At 51.1% G+C, this 20,920-nt stretch overlaps 1 protein-coding gene across 2 annotated transcripts; it reads left to right on the top strand.

Moving 5' to 3' along the window:
- Positions 1-2,787: 2,787 nt before the first annotated feature.
- Positions 2,788-9,855, top strand: Klhdc8a (kelch domain containing 8A). 2 transcript variants are annotated; one of them, XM_057770157.1, is made up of 6 exons: positions 2,788-3,804; positions 6,460-6,624; positions 6,859-7,074; positions 7,638-7,739; positions 8,120-8,273; positions 8,921-9,043. In XM_057770157.1, exons 1-5 carry the CDS (start codon positions 3,429-3,431, stop codon positions 8,248-8,250), a joined length of 990 nt encoding a protein of 329 aa, XP_057626140.1. In that variant the 5' UTR covers positions 2,788-3,428; the 3' UTR covers positions 8,251-8,273; positions 8,921-9,043. The 2 variants fall into 2 exon arrangements, with proteins under 2 accessions (XP_057626140.1, XP_057626139.1); XM_057770156.1 differs by lacking the exon at positions 8,120-8,273 and having other exon boundaries at positions 2,806-3,804; positions 8,921-9,855.
- The last annotated feature ends 11,065 nt before the right edge of the window (positions 9,856-20,920 follow it).

Genomic DNA, 20,920 nt, shown 5'->3' with positions numbered 1-20,920 from the left:
CGGGACTCTGGTGTCTCCCCAGGTGAGACCCTCAACAACCACCGGGATCACTTTGAACACATGGCCAGAAGCCAGATGAAAATAAAAGGCTCAGCCTCCTTGCTAATGCGTGACTGTTCATTTGTGATTTGTGCTCTTCAACCCTGTCTTCTGAATGAGCTGCCAGCTCTAAGTGAAGCACTCCCTGGGTGTCAGACCCTCCTCTGCAAAACACAGATGCTCACAGATGCCTGGCAGTCTCCCTCCAGTTGAAGATTATGAGAAAGTGAATGCGCAAGGGCTGAACTCCGGGAAGTCTGCCCACCTGCTGGGAGGATGTGAGAAGTTGCTTGGCTTTGCCTCTTCTGTGAAGGCTCAGAGGCAAGCGAGGCTGAAGACAGATCCCAACAAGCCCATTTGAGAAGACTGTGGCTTCCATTCACCCTGGCCACCCCAGATTGCAGCTGTGAATCTCATTCCATTCAAGGCAGGCTAGGCCCCTAAGAATGTTGTGGGGTACCCCACAGAGAAAACTACTCGGACATGGTTTCAAGCTAATAGAAAGTCTTTACTAGTCAGCTGGCAACGACAGTGTTCAGAACCCCAGTGCAGTCCTGCGCCTTTCTCAGGGTGGCTTTTTAAGCACAAAAACCACATCTTGAGTTGACAGATCTCATATAGCAGGAACAGTTAGCCAGAAGCGGAACTGCAGAAGACGAAAGGTAAGGTTAGTACATTTAGGGACTTCCCCAGAACTGTGGACTTTGATCGAATAGGCCTTTGTTCTCCTTTTGGCAGATGGTGCTGCCTGCATGCTGGGCTCCGAGGCCTGAATGGCACTTCTACCACATGGGCAGTTGTGTTAAGGTCTGGAGGCCTTTTACAGGAGCAAGAAGTGAATGGTATTGCCTGTGAGACTTTATTAATTTAGACTACACTCTTAGAATTTCTAAGTTCTTACTGAATGGGGGAAAACATCACAGCCTTTTCTGTGGAGGATCTAGATGTTGATTTGGCAAGTCCATGAATCTAGGCTTTAAAAAGAAGTAGAACCGCTAGGTCAAGAGCCCAGGACAGGAGGACGGGCCTGATTTGAGTTATAGCTTCTATTTCTCACAGAAGTTGCAGCAGCAGTATGGGCACTGGCAGAAGTGTACCAGGCCCGTGCTCCCTGTCAGAAGGAACGCTTGACAAACATGACCTTTCGACCTTTACAGAAATGTGTGCCGTGTAGTCTGCAAAGATATAAAGGAAGAAAATCTGACAGAGAGTCATACACCTTTAATCCCAGCACTTAGGAAGCAGAGGCAGAGAGATTTCTGTGAATTTGAGGCTAGCCTGGTCTACACAGAGAGTTCCAGGACAGCCAGGGCTACACAGAGAGACCCTGTCTCAAAAAGAAAAGAAGAACTGGGTTGGGTGGCCCAGGTCTGCAATCCTGGCACTCAGAGGCTATAGTGAGACCATGGCCATGAAGGGGTGGGGGAGGGAGGGAGAGAGAGAGAACGCCCTTCAACAACTTAGATGATGACACTCCAGGAATGAGTTTGGGGGTATTGGGAGCTGGGGGATTCTAAAAGGTTACACACTGTATGATTTTATCCATTTATTTTATCCTTCTGGCCTGGAGCACAATACATAGCAACAATGACCTTGAACTTCTGCTCGACCTCCCAAGTGCTGTGATTATGAGCATACATCACTGGGTTCTATGCCACTGTGCCAGCACCAGTTTTTATGCAGTGCTGGGGATGGAATCCCGGTTTTTGTGCTTGCTAGACAAACACCCCACCAAGTGAGCCACAGTTCCAGCTCCTTGTACAACATGACTGAAGCGACAAGATTTCAGAAGCGGATTGTCAGGGCCTGGGGAGGGAAGAACAAGGAGGGAGTATGGCATTGTGCCAGATATCAAAAGGTGACAAAGGACCTTGGCAATGATGACAATGTATTCTGCTTGTGGATCGTTCTTTGGCTTGGTCGGATATGGGAGGGGACACAACGGAAGGACAGACAGGCAGACTACGACGACAAGGACACACTAGCTAAGGAGTGCTTCTTTCTTATAACCACGTGTGAATCTACAGCTTATCACAAATTAAAACTTAGTGCCTCCCAAGTGCACAGCCCTGAGTTCCATCTCCAGCATTGGGGGGGAAACACACCAAATACGCACACTCACAGTGGAAAGTCTGTCGGTCCCAAGCTTGAGCGGTTCCAGGCGGAAGGAAGACAGCTAGAAGGACCCTGTGGACTTGGAGAGACACACCACTAGGTGGTTCAGTGTGTCACCGGCACTTGTCTTACTGGGGACCACAGTTCTGGAGGGTCTGTTGCGGGGGAGAGGTTTGAAGAGGTTATCTTATCTAGTTCAAAGACCAGGATTTGCTAATCAGGTTTGCGCTTCTAGTGATGTGTGAAGGTTTGGGGGTGATCCTCCCAGCCTGTCTATTGGTGTGTTCAGTTGCGGTTCCCCTGTCTGTGACTTTATCTGCGTGCTTGCGGACATGTCCACTCAGGAGGGAAGGAAGGTTCTGTGTGAATTACATGCATACGTGTGCAGATCGTTACATCTGCGGGTCCCCGCTGCATGTATGTCACTGCCTCCTGACTCGGCTCTGAGGTTTGACAGTGTGAGAATACCTCCCCCCCACCCCCCAACAAAGCCAGCCTGTCACGAACTGGGTCTGTGTACTGTAGACAAACTGGGTAATTGGGCTCTCCGCCTCCTCACCCAAAACAAACACTCGCAAACGCCCGCCCCCACGCTGGCGGGATCTGCCTGTCATCTGGGCACCGGCTCCTGCTCCGGCTGCCTCCGACCCTGGAGACACTGCAGGCCCTGCCTTCGCCCGCCCCGACCTCCGGGGCTGACGCACAGGCCACAGCCTCCGCCGCGGGTCGCGTGGGCTCCTGCCCAGGTGTGGTGGCTGCGGGGAGTCGCTGCGGGGAACCAGCGTCCTCCGGCCCGGGATCCGTGTCTCGCAGCCGCTCGCCTGGGCGGGTGACAGCGGAGTGCGGGACAGGAAGGGCAGGACACGCTGTCCCCCGCTCCACGGCTGCCGGGCTGGCGGTGAAAGCCGAGCGTGGCTGCGGGCGCCGCCCGGGAGCTAGTGAGGGGCGAGCGCGGCGCCCACGCGCGGCGGGGTGGGCTCTGAGCTCCCAGGGACCGGGCGGGGCGGGGCTCATCCTGCAAAGTTGACCCAGGGCAGGCTACCGCCAGCGCCCTGCTGCCCCAGATTCGCCCGGTTCTTACCGCGGAGCCAGGGGTGGACGTCGCCGCCCCGCTGACACCCGAGGGACCAGGAGAAGCTAGCGGGCGTCGGCGGGAGCCCGCACCCAGAGATGGAGGCTGCAAGAGGGGACGTGCGGGCCGGCTCCGAGTAGCCCGCGGGCTCCGGGGCTGGACCTTGCCCGGACGCTGTTGAGGGTGCGTGAGCAGGGCTGCCATGGAGGTGCCCAATGTCAAGGATTTTCAGTGGAAGCGCCTTGCTCCACTGCCTAGCCGCCGGGTCTACTGCTCACTGCTGGAGACCGGAGGGCAGGTTTATGCCATCGGGGGATGTGATGACAATGGCGTTCCCATGGACTGCTTCGAGGTCTACTCCCCTGAGGCCGACCAATGGACCTCCCTGCCCTCCCTGCCCACAGCCAGGGCCGGGGTAGCTGTTACTGCCCTTGGAAAGCGGATTATGGTCATCGGGGGTGTGGGCACCAATCAACTGCCTCTGAAGGTCGTGGAAATGTACAATATCGATGAGGGCAAGTGGAAGAAGAGAAGCGTGCTGCGTGAGGCTGCCATGGGCATTTCTGTTACAGCCAAAGGCAAGTGGGGCCAGGGTTGAGGGTGGGCATAGAGAAGAAAGTAAAGGGTCACGGGAAAACGGTTGGAATGCCACATGATTTGGGGGGCCAATAGTACATCAACCATCACATTTGAGCCTTACATTAAGTACTGACACTAGAGACCCACTGCCCCTATTTTACAGACAGCAGGTGAAATGTCTAGGAATTCCATCTGATGCCAAGAGTCGGCTCCAGCGGGTTCCTCCTGGCAGGCTGGGCAGGCCGCTGTAGAGGGAGAGCCAAGGTGTGAGCTATGGGGTTATCTGGAATGACTCTGCAGACCCTGGCGTTCAGCCGAATGACCACATTCGCGACTGGCCACACACACACCCAGACCTATCTATGTAGTTCCTGAGGATGCTCATCCCATCCTTCAGCCAACACCAGGTCATTTGCCAAGGAGGCTTTGGGACCCAGATCCCGGGATCTTGTCTAACTCCTGACTGCAGTTTCAGTGGTGCGAAGTGGAGGTCAGAACATTCCAAAGATTGACTCCTTATCCGGGTCCACCAAGTTCTGTGAATCGCATGTGGTTACAAAATTCTTATTTTACTTTCTCAAAGTCCCCATTTCACTCTTTTGGGGCCTAGTACCGCTAGAGAGGAGGTCCAACTGCTGTTTTCTTGAAACACAGAGTTTTATGAGAATAGGAGTTAAGAGACCCAAGTTTATAGACACTTGCCTCTACACGGTAGGCTTGGTGGAGCGGCCTTCCTCCCTTTCCCCATCCTTCCCTGCTTCTGTTGCCACACGACCCCAGCTGCCTGTCTGGCGTATGGCAGATGAGAAACCAGCTTTTCTTCAACACCTGTTCTGTTCCTGGCACAGTCTTAGGTCATGGGGGATAAAGGAAAAGAGTAGAAAATCTGGGCCCTGAAAGTGATTAGCAAGAAGCTGGGACCCAGAATCCCAGGGCAGGGTAGACAATAGGGTTTAGCAAGGCCTGATGCTGACTGAATGAAGACTTGTAACACCAGCTACTCTGGAGGCTGAGGCTGAAGAGTGGTAAGTTCAAGACTTGCCTTGGCAGCCGCGTGGGCTCAGTGGACTGAGGCAGAAGGTTTATGAGTTCAAGGGCAGTCTAAGCTTCATGGTAAGATCATATTCTTTTTTTTTTTTTTTTTTTTTTTAAAGAAGATGGAGGCCCATGGGGACGCTGAAAACAATGCTTATGAACTCCAGCCCTAGCTTCAATAAATCATGCTGAAAGCTAAAAACTAAGGTTTATCATTGTGCTTTATCCCTTTGAACTTTTAATATATCCAATGAGATCAGTGCTATTTTGATTCTGTTTTAGAAAAAGCAGCACGAAGCCCGGAAAGGTTAATTTCCCAAGGTTAAATAGATAGTAAGTTGTGACCATGCCTGTGCCCCGAACTATAGAGCCAAATGGGTTCAACAGTTATGTTGGTAAGTGTTTACATGCCAGCCCTTGCACTGGGTTCATAGATTAGCCAATTCTCAAGGACCTCCAGTGTATCAGGAGAAACAGATGAAGCTGGCATCAGTTCCGTGTGGTAACAGAGCAATGGAGATACCATCACTCAGGAGGCACGAAGGCAAGTCCTCTAGGCCCCCTGCTCTGCAGCTCAGGGAATCACAGTTGAACCTCAAAGGATGGGTCAGAACTGACCACTGGACTGAATGACCTTGGATAGAGTTTTTCCAGCAGGGGGTGTTCCTAGAAGGGAAGGTGGAATTTATGCTAATCAGGTGTTTATCATCAGGCCCTTTCCCAGTTTTAAGCTTAGAACTAGAATGGAAATAGGGCTCTACCTTCTACAGTAGTAACCTCAAAGAGTCACGGCACCATAGAGATGAAGATTGTGAGCAAAGGCTGCTGGGAGCAAGAACCACACACGGAAGCTGAAGATTCCCATTCTGGCAGGGGCTGGGGAAACACAAATATTAGTCCATGCTCTCTGGTCCAGTGAGCCCCTGAAAAGCTACCTAAAAGCCAGCAGCAGAGGAGAAAGAAGGGGACTCCCTGCTTACAGAACCTAGCTTTCCAAGGGCAAGGTTTCTGAGGGGTCAGTTCCCCAAAGCCTCCTCCTCATTCAGGCCTGGCCTTATCCCATTCAGCACAGGGAGCTCTGTCTATGTGAAGGAGAATGCCATTTCCCACTGGGGTAGCAGACAGAACTACTGACTGCACAGTTTGTAGAGAGGGCCAGTGACACTGGGGCTGACTATAGTCTAAGGGACTTCATTATATCTGGAGAATTAATGTCTGAGAATTCCTATAGGGCAGGTCACTATCGCAAAAGCCTCTTCCCTTGCCTTCCCCTCTGGCTGCCTGGAAAGGAGGACAGGAGAACAGTGGGGGCCAAACCTGCAAAGGGTTATCTAGGCCTAGACTTCACTGCCATCTGTCTCTGAGCAGGGTTTAGTGCATCAGGCTTTGGCAGGGATTTGGTTCTAAGGAGGGCTGAGGCATACACAGTCCTGCCACAGCTTCAGGAAGACCCAGATTTAGCCATAGCAGGGACCTCGAATGCTGTTACCCACTGCACCGAAACAGCTGTGACTCCCTGGCAGCGCAGCCGCTGGGATCTTGGTGTGGCCTGTGAAACATTAGGCCTGCCTCTGGGTGCCTGTGCGCCGAGCCGTGTCTGTGTGTGGCTTTTCTTTTAGATTATCGAGTGTATGCTGCAGGCGGGATGGGTCTGGACCTTCGTCCACACAACTACTTGCAACACTATGACATGCTAAAGGACATGTGGGTGTCACTGGCACCCATGCCCACTCCGAGATATGCGGCCACCTCCTTCCTCCGGGGCTCCAAGATCTACGTGCTAGGTAGGGACTAGCTACTTGTTGTTCATTTCCTCTTCTTGTTCCCTTGGGTGAGCTCCCTGGGAGGCAAGGCCCACAGCCAGAGAATGTCTCTGTCCCTAGGGATAATCACACTGCTCCAGCCCTTGACAAGTCTTTCAAATGACTGAATAACAACAGAAGGGAAATCCCAGCCCTACCAGTTCTCAGGGACTGCTTTTTTTTTTTTTCCACCATGTACCCTGTTCCCACCTCCAGGAGGACGACAGTCTAAGTATGCAGTCAATGCCTTCGAGGTCTTTGACATAGAGTCTCGGTCCTGGACCAAATTCCCCAACATTCCCTGTAAGCGGGCGTTCTCCAGCTTTGTGACCCTGGACAACCACCTGTACAGCCTGGGAGGCCTGCGACAAGGTCGTCTCTATCGGCAGCCCAAGTTCCTCCGGACGATGGATGTGTTCGACATGGAACAGGGTGAGCTGGGTCCCTACCCTCTTGGCCTCTCTTCTGACTGATCCCCATTTTCTCCATCCTGGTGAATCTTCCTGGGGCTGCTTACATATCCAAGCAGGCCTCTCCGGTGTCTAAGCACCCTTCCTAACTCGCGGATATGCTTGGAGTCAAACTCTATTCAAGGTACCTTTTGGCCTGGTTGGATGTTTTCACCATGACCTTTTCTCCATCACCGCCGGTATCTGTACAGGACCAGGTTAGGACTCTTCCTGTGCTGATGGAGAATCAGAGGGCTCCAGATTACTCTGTTTACTACCTTCAGTCAGATTCCTCTCCAGTTTAGAACTGTGGAAAAACCTAAACAGAACAGGGACTCACGGGACTTGTAGACGTTAGACTGTGCCGAGCACCAGAGAAGGCTGAAGAGGCAGAGCGTGTTGTTTCAATCAGCAAGGGATCCCTCTGCACCCTGAACTCAAGGGAGTAGCCCCAGGGTGAGAGCCACCTGGGATCTGTCTGTACTTGTTAGGGGGCGTCAGCACCTAATCCTCTGTCTCTGCCCTGTCACTGCACATGACTTGCAGGGGGATGGCTGAAGATGGAACGCTCGTTCTTCCTCAAGAAGCGCCGGGCGGACTTCGTGGCCGGTGGTCTGAGTGGACGAGTCATAGTGGCTGGGGGACTTGGTAAGGATAGGTCATCTCAACTGTCCCGTGCTGAGGTTCTGGTCCTTGGTACTGCACTTGAGCAGTGGATGGTACTGACTTCTTACACACATCCCACTGTTTCACCCCAAAGAATTCAATACAGTCCAGACTTGACCTTTCCACGGGGGGTCCTCACATGTTTTTTCAGCTCTATGCTAGGAAAATGGAGATCTAGGAAGCATAGGGGACATGCTGATAACTGTGAACCTATGTGCCTGAGCCAGGTCCCCGAGCCCCTTTAGCTGGAGACAAAGGGATCAGTTGTCATCATCCTTCACTGACCCAGCTCTTTTTTTTTATTTTTAAATATTTATTTATTTATTATGTATACAATATTCTGTCTGTGTGTATGTCTGCAGGCCAGAAGAGGGCACCAGACCTTATTACAGATGGTTGTGAGCCACCATGTGGTTGCCAGGAATTGAACTCAGGACCTTTGGAAGGGCAGGCAATGCTCTTAACCACTGAGCCATCTCTCCAGCCCCACTGACCCAGCTCTTGTTGGATGTCCAGGTGCATCTTGGGAGAGCAAAGCAAATAGATGGTCCTAATTCTGGACTTGATGTTTAGTTCCTCCCTCTCAGAGACTGCTGACAGTCTGAAGGCTGGACAGGGATTTGGGGTCACTGAAGTCATTCGGGCATGGTGATAAAGGCAGTGGGGCTTCCAGGCGGCCAGAGTTCACATACCCACCATGAACAACTATGTGAGCTGGATTATGGGGGAAACTGTGTGTAAGAGAAAAACCAGGAGGGAAGCAGGAGTGTTCTAGAAACCCCTGATAACCAATACTTTTCTTTCATTTTTCCAAGACAAGGTTTCTCTATGTATAGCCCTGACTGTCCTGGAACTCACTCTGTAGACCAGGCTGGTTCAAACTGAGAGATCCACCTGCCTCTTTCTCCTGAGTGCTGGGATTAAAGTCGTGCACCATAATCCTAATTTTAGAATCTAAAGGTAAAGAGAAAGGACAGGGTACAAGAGAAAGGACAGGGTACAAAGTTGCTTGAGAGGAATTCTTGTACCAGGATGTTAAAACTGGGTCCATCCTGCAAAAAGACAAAGAAGTTGCTCAACTTTTATTTCTGGGTTGAGAAATGGTCACCGTGGGACATGGCTCGGCTCCTTGGTCTAAGATCTGATTCCCCTGTTGTTTTCAGGAAACCAGCCCACTGTCCTGGAAACAGCAGAAGCATTCCACCCAGAGAAGAACAAGTGGGAGACCCTCCCTGCCATGCCCACACCCCGCTGTGCCTGCTCCAGCATCGTCTTCAAGAACTGCCTCCTGGCTGTGGGGGGCGTCAGCCAGGGTCTGAGCGATGCGGTAGAGGCGCTGTACGTCTCTGACTCCTAGCTGGCCCCAGCGGTGCCCTTGCCTGGACAGCATCGCTCTACTCTTGACATGAGGAATAGTCTCATCAAAGCAGTTCGGACTACATCCTCCGGTCTCCAAGCCCTAGGGCTCTCAGTGACCTCCCTCTGCCCCCTAACCTACCAGTCTCAGAAAGCTGAAGAAAGCACAGCTGACTGCACCTATAAGAGAGAGCTTGGCTGTGGCCTGGGGAGAACCCTCACTCAGTGCTCAGATACAGAAAGACACAGGAATGTTCCCTCCTCTCACCTACCAATGGGGGTGGGGGGCAGTTGCCACTCCAAAGGGGAGCCACTGTGGTCCTTCCCCATCTCTGAGCTAGTTTGAGTGTCAGGTAAACTGATGAAGAAATGGGGCATCCGAAGCCCCTTCATTTTCTTTGGTTGATATCCATCCCCCATATAGAAGTCAGCTGTGGTCCCGCCCCAGCTCTCACCTACTTAACAGGAACTGGACTTGAAGCCAAGGCAGATGTGTGGGAAGGTAGTCCGGAGCTCCCACATCGGGCCAGGCAAAAAGGACCCTTCCTCTCAGGTCCTTACTGGGCATGTGGTGATGGAGCATCACCATCTCCCGTATTCTGCGGTCTGCCACCCTCTCCCCACCCGAGGCCTGACCGTTCTGGGCTCAGCAGCTCTCAGAGTGTCTCTGGGTGAAACCTTCTCATCTACACTGTGGCTTCCAAATCCACAAAGGTGGATTAATTGCACTCTGGTTAATAACAGCGGCACAATGATTGACGTCTTTACTCCTGTCTTCTTTGGACCCTGGAGACAAAGCCGGGGGTGTCCTGGTTCGTAGATAGAAAACCCCGTGAGAGGGGCTGGAGAGATGGCTCAGTGGTTAAGAGCATTGCCTGCTCTTCCAAAGGTCCTGAGTTCAATTCCCGGCAACCACATGGTGGCTCACAACCATCTGTAATGAGGTCTGGTGCCCTCTTCTGGCCTGCAGGCATACACGCAGACAGAATATTGTATACATGATAAAAAAAAAAAAGAAAAGAAAAAGAAAACCCCTTGAGACCACCTCCCTCCGTGTCCTTAGGCCAAGCAGGGACCAATTGGCCACCTGTTCTTGACCATTCCTGGTGAAGAGTTCTGCTGTCTCCCGGCCATAACTATCCCACTATCAAAGAGGCAGGTGATTTTTCTTCTCTTGAGGCACACATGTTTGGCCAAGGTTGTGAACATCCGATCTTTGCCAGGTTATTCCCACGTCTTATCTCCATCAGTTCAGCTGAAGCTCATTTTAGGCATGAAAGAACTGTCCACTGACTGCAAAAACAAGAGAGAGAGAGAGAGAGAGAGAGAGAGAGAGAGAGAGAGAGAGAGAGAGAGAGAGAGAGAGAGAGAGAGAGAGAAAGGCCAGAAGGCTGGATACTGATGTGCCTTCTTCCTTCTAGCCTGCACAGAACTCATTAGGCTTCCACGGCCCCTGCTCGCCGGCCTGCTCAGGGACCTGAGTTGCAAACCTTGCACAGAAACCAAACCTAACCAGTTAGCCTTGAGGACACAAAGAATCAAACCCCTACTGAGGCTGTGGAGGAGCCAGGGGGTCCGCTTCACTCTTCACAAGGCTGGGCCGATTAATTACCTCCTAAGGAGTCTGTGCTGGGAGATGACCTATCAGGACCTGGGGGGTCAGAAGGAGCTCTTTCTGGTGAGGGGGTAGGGGTGTCACTTCCTGCTGGGTCTTCAAGACCGGGTGAAACCTGGGTCTTTAAGGAATGGTGGGTTATTGACTTCATTCTCCGAACACCTTGGTTTCCTTTCTCTTTGACCTGCTAGAGGACACTGCCACCTGCTGGCCGAAAATGTTTTTCTCACCAACGTGAGGGGGCAGATTGTGGCCATTGGTTTCCCTGAAGAGCAGACCACAAAGAAGCCTCCATTGCTTCTGGATCCAATTCCATTCAGCTCCCCTGAACTAACCATTAGATAAAAAATGGCTGGGGGTGGAGCCTGCAACTGCTATGGAGGACAGGGAGCTTCTTGATTCTCTCTCCTTACCTCATTTCTGCTTCTGTCCTGCCCATATCATCCCCAACCCGAGAGGAGCCAATCCATCCAGGGTCTTCTCCAGGCACAACGGCCCCATATCTGTGGATAGGGCTGAATTCTTTTAGGATCGCTGGAACCGTAAGGGCCCAGCTCTCCTATCAGGTTGAGTTAGACATTAGAATTAACAGAACAACTCAAGACTGGAGCTGGTATCTGCTAGGGTCACCCCTGACCAAGTTCCATTGTGGGAAGACCACGGATACCGCACTGAGGAATGAGGGAAGCCCTCAGTCTGTGTGAAAGCTTGTGGCTCTATACTGCCTGCACTGCAGAGGCAGCACAGCCAATGGCCTGCCTCCAGACTACACAGATCCAGCTGCCACAGGTCTCCCCCCCCCCAGAAGGCTCCTTACCCTCCTCATCTCAGTTATCCAGTCTGTCTCACAAGGTGAAGGACAGTAGAGGAGGCAGAGACACCAAGATACCATCCACAATCAAGAGGAGCTCCAGAGTCATGCAGGCCATACTGTCTAAGACTTGTCTCAAGTCAAATCCATGGAGCAATCATCAGTCTTGGGTGGCTCCAGAATCAGAAGAAAAAGGCTGGCCCATGCCAATGGCACTTCATTTCAGACCTTCCTTCCTTCCTTCCTTCCTTCCTTCCTTCCTTCCTTCCTTCCTTCCTTCCTTCCTTCCTTCCCTCCTTTCTTTCCTTTTCTTTCCTTTCCTTCTCATCCCTCCTCCTCCTCTTTCTCTGCCTCCTCCTCCTCCTCCTCCTTCTTCTTCTTCTTTTTTGTTTGTTTGTTTTTTTGGGGGGGATTTTTTGAGACAGGGTTTCTCCGTAGCTTTTGGTTCCTGTCCTGGAACTAGCTCTTGTAGACCAGGCTGGCCTCGAACTCCCAGAGATCCGCCTGTCTCTGCCTCCCAAGTGCTGGGACTAAAGGCGTGTGCCACCACCGCCCGGCTTGTTTTGTTTTTTTTTGAGACAAGGTTTCTCTGTGTAGTTTTGAAGCCTGCCCTGGAACTTGCTCTGTAGACCAGGCTAGCCTCAAACTCACAGAGATCCACCTGCCTCTGCCTCCCAAGTGCTGGGATTCAAGGCATGCTCCACCACCACCAGGCTCCTCCAGGCCTCTTTCTAACAGAATCTTGCAATTGCATTGATCTTATGGGATGCCCCACCCAACCACCCACAAACCCCAGCTCTGGCCTAGGAGGAGGAGTGTGTTTGCTTTTTCAACCCTTCTCCCCACTTTAAGAAGAAACTGACATCTAGAGACCCTGAACTCCTAACCCTGACGACACAGCTGGTGCATGTTGGGAGTGAATACCTGACCCTGTTCTCTAAACATAGCCCTGCCCCCACACATATGTAAACACACACTGTTGTTCTTAGTGCCACCAGAATAAGGAGAAGAGCAAGGGGCTTCATGTCTGACTCTCAACCCCATGTGACCTATAGAACAGGCCCAACCTTAGCCAGGGACTCAGGGACTTTCACTGGTGCCTTCAGTGTGGGAGATGGAGCAGTTGCAGTGACTTTGGCATAAGGCAGGACTCAGGCAAGAGCCAGAGAGGTAGACAGACAAGGTGGCTTTGACAAATTGAGCCAATAAAAATTGTCATGGGCATTTACTTTTCAGGAATGCCCTAAAGAAAACACCACAGACTAGGCACAGCTGGAAACAGCAGGAAATGTGGGTACCACATCTGAAGGTTAAAAGTCTGAAGTCAAAAGGTTTAGTAGGGCTGGAGCGCTACCCTCTTCCCGGCTCCAGTGTTATCTGCAAGTCCTTGTCATTTAGTTTGCAGCAACATTGTTTCAATGGCACCTGTCTTCACACAGCCACCTTGCCATGACTGTGTCCCAGTTTCCCCGACTTTATAAGGACACTGAGGTCCATGCATATCCAATGACTTTATTTTAAGATGAGCATATCTTATTTTATATCTACATATACATGAATATATATTGTTTCCAGGTGAAGTCTCATTCCCAGATACTAGCGGTTAGGATATCAACATACGGTTTGCAGGGAGCCGGGGGAGGGGGAACGACAATGACCAATATCAACTCACCACCAAACCAAGCATGAGAGACGAGCAGGGAAAGCAATAATTCCCCGAGCCTTGAGCTTCCTGCATCAGCCACTGTTAGAGCTAGGCCTCCAGAGAAGATCCGGAATGCCATTAAGCACACATCTCGGGTGTGCAGCAGGAAGAGTCCAAGTCTAGGCAGGGTCTGAGTAGATCCCAAGGGGAGCCGAGGCTTAGGGTGGGTCTCTTGGAGTGTGTTCTGATGGTACTTTCCTGACCTTGTCCCTCCCCAGTGGGCTCTACAGGCAGCTGTGTGCTTGCCTCCTGGAAGCCTCAGGGCCTCTTTTGCTCCAGGAAGCACAGTGCTTAAGGGTCTACCTTTCCCACTGCAGGGGGTGTGACTCTTGAGGGCAAGCCTAGCAGACCTGCAGAACATGCCTTACACCTGCTCCCTGCACTGCCTCCGGCACCCCAGGGCCCACTTCTGCTCCCTGTACCCCACTCTCTGCCTTCTTTCTCCTCTACCCTTGCTCAGCTTACACACGTACTCCTCACACAGCCTCTATTCGGACACACCTTCCTGGGCATGCTCTACATGCAAATGGCCACCCACACTCACTGACACAGTCATACACACTCCTTACAAACATATGCACACACACCCCCTTATGGACATCTGTCATGCACATTATTTAGTTTTCTCACTCTTATACTCTCAACTGGAAACGGTGGCAGACTTTGAATCCCCCAGCCCTTTTCTGAGACATGACCTTACTATGGAGCCTTTGCTGGCTTGGAACTCACTATGTGGACCAGGCTAGCCTCAGACTCAGAGTTCCACTTGTTTCTGCCTTCTGAGTGCTGGGATTAAAGGCGTCATACGTCTCCATACCTAGTTCAGAATCCTCTCAATTCAATCATTCGGCCATGCCTCAAAGCTTAAGTCCTAACCGTTTGAAGGGTGGATTGCTACAAGATTCTGGAGTTCTTGCCATGTGGTGGGGTCATCTGTTGCCCTGGGTTGTGACCTCTGCAGCACCCCGCCCCCTAACAATGCCACACCGCCATTTGCCACCACAACTAGAGGAAGTTTTTGCTTCGGCTGGGATCCCTCTGTTTCAGGTGAAGAGATAGGCCTGAAGGTTTCCTGAATTCTGACTCCTGAGAAGCTGCTGGGCTCCAAGAAGGGAGTACTGGGCTTGCCTCACTTACCCTCTCTGCTCAGTTCTTTGCTGGCACCTGGCACCGTGCCCACACAGGCCTGCACCAGTGTGCTGATCAATGGACAACAGATGGCTTTCCCCAGGCAGGAAAAGCCCAGTGCCTCAGCCCATCTCCTAGTTTGACCAGACCTCTCCACTGCCTACAGAAGCAGCTTTTCTAATGCCAACTCTGGGAGCCACCTCCATCCTCCAAACAGGAAATAGTTCACAGATGACTCACAGGGTCTTCGGAAGGATGGATGGGGACAGAGAAGGGTCTAGACATTTAGTACTTGATGAGACACCTCAGAGTTGATGGGCCTGAGGGCTGTGGGGAGTAAAATTTGCCTTCCTGTTTGCATACACCATGAGAAACAGTCAGGTTAGACCCCAGGTTAGTGGTCTTGTAGTTTGTCAGGGTTTCAGCTGGGCTCCTGGAGCTTTTCCTCTGGTTAGCCTTAGAATATATGGCTGTGCCAAGGGCCTGTGGTCACTGTTTCCAAGTGTTCCACCCTGCTCTCTCAGCTGGACATGGTAATGACTCAGAATCATCGCACCTAACCATCACTCAACAAGAAGCAGGCATTGGTCCTATGGTTAGCAATTCAGTCTCAAAAGCAAACCTGTATAAGAGAAGAGTGATAGATAAATCACTTTCGTGGGTTCCCCTGCTCCACACCCTACTTGTACAAGGGCACTGTCTGGGAGCTTCCCTTCCACAGAGTTCCTGCTCTACCTGAGACCTGAGCTCCTAGCGCCTTAGGATGGCAGGCTTAGCCCCTCACTATACCTCTGTCCCCTCCACCCTGAATCCCACTCCAGTGTGTGGCAAATGTGAGCCTCTGTCTCCTTAGCCCTCTCTCCACGTTTTTGAGGTCTCCTCAGGCTATGATGGTGTCACTAACCCATGTGACCCAAGGAGTCCCAGAGATCCTGTCAGGTGGGAGCCCAGTCCAAGGAAAGCCCGAAATCAAAAGACCCAGAGAAAGCAAGACTGTGGTAGGAATCGTTAGCTGCCTGCTTTCTCTCCTAAGTTCTTCCCCAACACGGAACCAGGTCAGAAACCGAGCAGATCCTCAGCCCCCCTTGCTTGTGGATGGGCCCCTTCAGCTCTTCGCTGTGGGCTCCAGGAGAAGTGTGGGTCAGCTTTTTAAGAGTTCTGGTGACAGTGGCTTCTTAATCCACCTTGTGCGAGGACAACCCCCTAATACCAGACTGTACTGGTGCTATTCAGGCCGTGAGGAATGCTGGCTCCCACCTTCCTTTACCCAGGGCCAGGAGCTGCTGACCCGGCTAAAGAATGTGCTTTGCTTGGCCTTAGCATTCCAGGGTCGGCTTGGGAGGCCAAGGGCTTGAGCTGACAGCAGAAGCCAAACACAAGGCAGAGAGGTGGCACTGGACAGCTCCCCCCCCCCCCCAAAATCTGGGCACATATCCTTTCTCTGTATTCTCTAGTCACTCTGGGTCTCCCCTGAATGGAGGTAGGACCAGCAGAAAGAAAATATTTTCTCATTTTAGGGAGGGAGACATTTATATGAACTGAAGCTACCAGGCCCTGAGCCACAGTGTCCCTTGCCAGAAGCCCCACCTGCTGGGGAGCCTAGAACTTTATAGAAAACAATCTTCAGCCGGGCGATGGTGGCGCACACCTTTAATCCCAGCACTCAGGAAGCAGAGGCAGGATCTCTGTAAGTTCAAGACCAGCCTGGTCTACAGAGCTAGTTCCAGGACAGGCTCCAAAGCCACAGAAAAACCAAAAAAAAAAAAAAAAAAAAAAAAAAAAAGAAAACAATCTTCAAGTTCAGCATTTCCTTAGACCAAGTAGAGAGGAAACCGAGTCACTGGTCCAGGTCATGTGGGGCCAGCAGACAGAAATCCCTGTCTCTGACTCCCACTCAGATTGCTGTGTTCCCTGCCGCAATCACATCAACTGCCCACATACCCAGCATCTAACCCAGGGCACGGGGAAGGGGCATCAAGGCTGTGGGCATGGAGTGTTGACAACAGGAGAGATGGGTATATTCTTGACTGACTTGTACTCACTTTAGCCCATCATCAGCCTTGGGTGACTACGACAGGAACACCACACTGCCTCTCAGGGGCCTACTAGAGGAACCCTAACTTTTAACAACTGCCTAAGCGCAGACACCCCAGGGTTTTTTTTTTTTTTTTAAAGATTATTATTATGTAAACAGCGTTCTGCCTGTATGTCTGCCTGCAGGCCAGAAGAGGGCACCAGAGCTCCTTACAGATGGTTGTGAGCCACCACGGGAATTGAACTCAGGACTTCTGGAAGAGCAGCCTGTGCTCTCAACTGCTGAGCCAGCTCTCCAGCCCCACCCCAGGTTTTAATCCCGCAGAAGGGGAATTACAGAACCTCAGAGATTAGGAAGAGGAAGTGGAACAAGGGCAGGAAAGGAGGAAGATCTTTGTGCTCTACCATTAACAGTGAGGTGAGACATCCTTCGCAAACCACTGACTGCAACCCCTAGAAATTAAAACTAACTAGACGCCCACCCCTCAAACTCCCAGCACCCACAGTACAGTGTTTAGGAGTTTAAAAATTAACATACAGAGTAGCTAACAGGCCCTTCCTTTCCTCCCTCAGGCCTCCTCCCTGTCCCCCAGCATAGCTCTAGAGCCTTAGGCAGTTTCTACAACCGCTCATTAGCTCCAGCTTCTCTTCACTGTCCTCCTGCCTGGGTCGGGTGCACAAGCTCAAGTGTCTGTTCAGTCCTTGTTGTTCAGCCTCTCTGCTACACACTTAGACCTCCGCCAGGATTGGCGGGAGGGGAGTTTGGGAAGACTGAAGCCCAGTAAAAGTCCAAACAGACAGGTAGGAAACCATTTGGTCCCCATGCAAGTTCATGAGAGACATGGGACATGTTCGATACACGAACACAGAGCATCAGGAGACTAGGCACACCAGTCTCCTCACCCAACCAAATCGGAATGGCAAACGCTACCATTTCTGGTGATGTCTTTGTGACCCTGTAGAGACAGGTTCTTTGTTTTTCTGTTTCTTAGCTTACTCATCTACACAGTGGGGATGCAATTCACAAGGACAGGCCAGCGAAGGCTGTAGGGCTTGCTACAGTTTTAGATTGTTTGTAACTCACTAGATCCATCTTGTATTTCCAGAACTCATTTGAGTCCCACAAGGCAATGTAATGGGGCACAGCCATGACGTCAGGCTGGGCAGGTTTATTTGCCTCCTGCTATGCTACTTCCTAGATGGTGACACTGTATCTAGGATGTTTAGAACTCGGGCCAGCTCAACAAACGATAAATGGACATTATTGTTACTGAGGCTAAGCAGTTTCAGTTAGCCCACAAGTCCGTCAATTCTCAGTTCTGCCAGGAGAGGGCAGCTTTGAGCCAGACATCTCAATTTCCTCGACTAGTGTTTATCCAGGCTCACTGGGTTCACACCGCCTAGTTCTGGGGAACCAGTTCTAACAGGCCGGTTCCTGTTCACACAATTCCACCACTCTCTGAGAGGGCAAGGTCCAAACATCTAGGTCCTATTGTCCACCACAGGGTGGGGTTAAAAGGTGACTGAGAACTCTAACTCACCTGAGCTGTAAAGAAAAGGCAATTTAATGACCAATGTCTCTGACTGGAGGGGGTAGTGTGCTAAGCCCCGCATCTGCTCGCCTCCCTGAGAAAACACTGAACATCGGTACTGAGACAGTCCCAGGGAGCAGACCCTCTGGGATCCTTATGTCTCTTAGCCACACAGAGAACAAGTCCATTGACTTCCTCTTCTCCTTTTTCCATACACCCCTATTTCATGCCTGAGACTAATCTAAGTCTCACCCACTCCTCAAGACCCAAGTGGCTTCCTCTGAGGCCCTCCCTTGAACTGAGCCAGGTAAGACCAACTTTTCTGCCCTATCCCTGCACTTCAAACCATCTTGAAGGGCTCCCACTTCCTATGGTAGATTATAGGATAAACTGTGCGCTTATTTCTCTTGTTGAGTAGAGAACTTCCTGAGAGTGAAGAACTAATTATTAGCCGTCCCCCGAGATGTGTCTGACACCTGCCTTACCCACCCCTCCCCATTTCCCCCACAGCAGAGCCTTGCTGCCCTCTGTGTTCCTGCCCGCACTTGACACACGCCACAGTACTCCCTCGGAGGTGCTCCCGCAGCCCAACACACGGCACGTTCAGACTATGGCGTGCAGGAGGACAGGAATAGACGCTTATTCCCAGTGACTACACAGAAGGTTTGTTTTCTTCAAGACCCCTTAAATGGTTAGTTGGTGTGAGGATGAGGAGAGCCTCCTCCCAGGGCTGGAACGGGAAGTCAATAGGACCAAGAGTGGACAGCCTGGACGTCCCAGCACATCCTATCCAAATATCTAAGCCCACGATCCGAGTCACTGAGCCACCTTCCAAACCTCCCTATACAGAATGAAAGTCGAATTCCATCCCTTGGCTGTTCTATTAATCTTTGTTGTTATTGTTGTTGTTGTTGTTCATTTATTTTATGTGTGTGGGTATTCTGCCTGTGTGTATGTCTGCAGCACATGTGTGCCCAGTGTCCTTAGAGGCCTGAAGAGCCCCCCAGATCCCCTGGAACAGGAGCTATAGCTGACTGGTGGGTGCTGTGAACCAAACCCTGGTCCTCTGGAAGAGAAACAAGTTCTCTTAATGGCTGAGCCACCTCTCCAGCCCCAGTTCTGATGGCCAGGTCTGTTTGTTTGCCTCCATTGTACATCCATTCATCTGGTCTGTGTGGATCCCTGGGCACCGCGATCTGCGATCAACTACTGTTGGGGATGTTTAGAAATAGTGATGCGTATCTATGCCATTTTTGTTTGTTTGTTTTCAAAACAGGGTTTCTCTGTGTAGCCCTGGCTGTCCTAGAACTTGCACTGTAGACCAGGCTGCCCTTGAACTCACAGATGTCCTCCTGCCTCTGCCTAATGAGTGCTGGGATTAAAGGTATGCATGCATCACCACCTGGTTTAGATTAAGTTCTTTTTTTTTTTAATGCCTCAAGGCTTTCCTACAGTTCAATCTTTTTTGTTTAAAGATTTTTAGTGTATTATGTACATAGTGTTCTGCATGCATGTATCCTTGTACACCAGAAGAGGGCACCAGATCTCATTACAGATGGTTGTGAGTCACCTTGTGGTTGCTGGGAATTGAACTCAGGAACTCTGGAAGAGAAGCAAGTGCTCTTAACCTCTTAACCTCTGAGCCGTCTCTCCAGCCCTTTAGTCTTAAAGGGAATCTTGGGCTTCTCTGGAAACTTCTTTATCTTATGAGGAAATGCTGATCCAGCAAGTTAATGACCATGAGTCCTCCAGTCTCTGCTTTGAAAGCCCTGTCTTTAGGAAGCACCTCCAAACTAGTTTCCTTTCATCTGGGCTAGGGGCTCGCTATAGCTCTCATGTTAGTTGGGATTAGAACCCAGGTCTCCCAGCCCTGGGAGCCACAGCCTACTGTTCTGTAACTGACACTTGCTCTTCAGAGTCTAACCTGTCTGGATTCCGGGACCTAATCTGTCTGGATGGGCCTCCGGGACCCCAATATGTCTGGATGGGCCTCCAAGATCCGACACAGATTATAGGTATAGATCGCAGGTCAGATGAACTGTCGGCCGAGCCTTTCTATTTTCACAGATCACTCAGAATGGGAAGGCAGGCTGGACAGGACGCCAGAGCCGCTATACAGTTCATGAATGACCCAGAGGTGGAAAAGAGAGCCTGGCTCCTGGGGGGATCTTCACTGGCTGGAGAGGGCTCCACGCAGCATGGAGATATTTCCCCTGGAAAGAATCAAAAGGTGAGCAGAAGTTGGAAAATGGACAGACGCTAGATTAAAAAACAGCAACAAAGCTTGGTAACTGAGGATGTGGTCCCTGACGTCACAGTCGGGAATGAGGTCCTGCAGAGAAGGGAGGCCAAGGAAGTCCTCTTGTCCTGTGTTCTTGTCCTGGTATAGGCCAGCATCTGAATCCCAGTTCTGTGGCTTTCTTACCAGCTGTGTGGCCTTTGGCAGGGGAATACTCACTTTCTACAACAGGAAGGGGGTTATGGACCTAGTCTTCCAGGCCTCTCAAGTGGAGCCAAACTTCATGCCTAACCACCTGTTCTTCTGACTAAAAGTCACCAGAAGAAACTCTGGGATCAGGAAGCTCCTTGTAGACTTAGGGACACAGGATAGTAAGTTCCTGGAGTCACTATGATATGCTATTTTAAAAAATGAATGGATGAAAACCCATAAAGACGACCACTTCTTAAGAAAATACATTCAACCCTATAAGTCCTCTCTCTCTCTCTCTCTCTCTCTCTCTCTCTCTCTCTCTCTCTCTCTCTCTCTCTCTCTCTCTCTCTCTCTCTTTCTTTCTTTCTTCTTTTTCCAGAAGAGGTAAGGACTTTCCAGGCCTGCTGGATTCCAGAATCCATTTAAGGTTGATGGAACACAAGCAGGGTGAACTCGGAGGTAGGGCAGCTCTCCCCCGTGCTTAGCTGGAAACAACCTTCATCCCAGTCCATCTCCTCATTCCCTTTCTCCTTTACGTACCTGAAGAAGTT

This window comes from Chionomys nivalis, chromosome 5 (assembly GCF_950005125.1).
Source record: "Chionomys nivalis chromosome 5, mChiNiv1.1, whole genome shotgun sequence".
Taxonomy (NCBI): domain Eukaryota; kingdom Metazoa; phylum Chordata; class Mammalia; order Rodentia; family Cricetidae; genus Chionomys; species Chionomys nivalis.
Note: the sequence above shows the minus strand (reverse complement) of the source record. Positions and strands in the feature narration are given on the sequence as shown.

Excerpts from the sequence above, each read along its gene's own strand:
- Klhdc8a (XM_057770156.1), top strand. The coding sequence starts at position 3,429 with ATGGAGGTGCCCAATGTCAAGGATTTTCAGTGGAAGCGCCTTGCTCCA. Across the intron at positions 7,075-7,637 it reads TGTGTTCGACATGGAACAGG|GGGGATGGCTGAAGATGGAA; the intron begins GTGAGCTGGGTC and ends CATGACTTGCAG. Across the intron at positions 7,740-8,920 it reads CATAGTGGCTGGGGGACTTG|GAAACCAGCCCACTGTCCTG; the intron begins GTAAGGATAGGT and ends TGTTGTTTTCAG.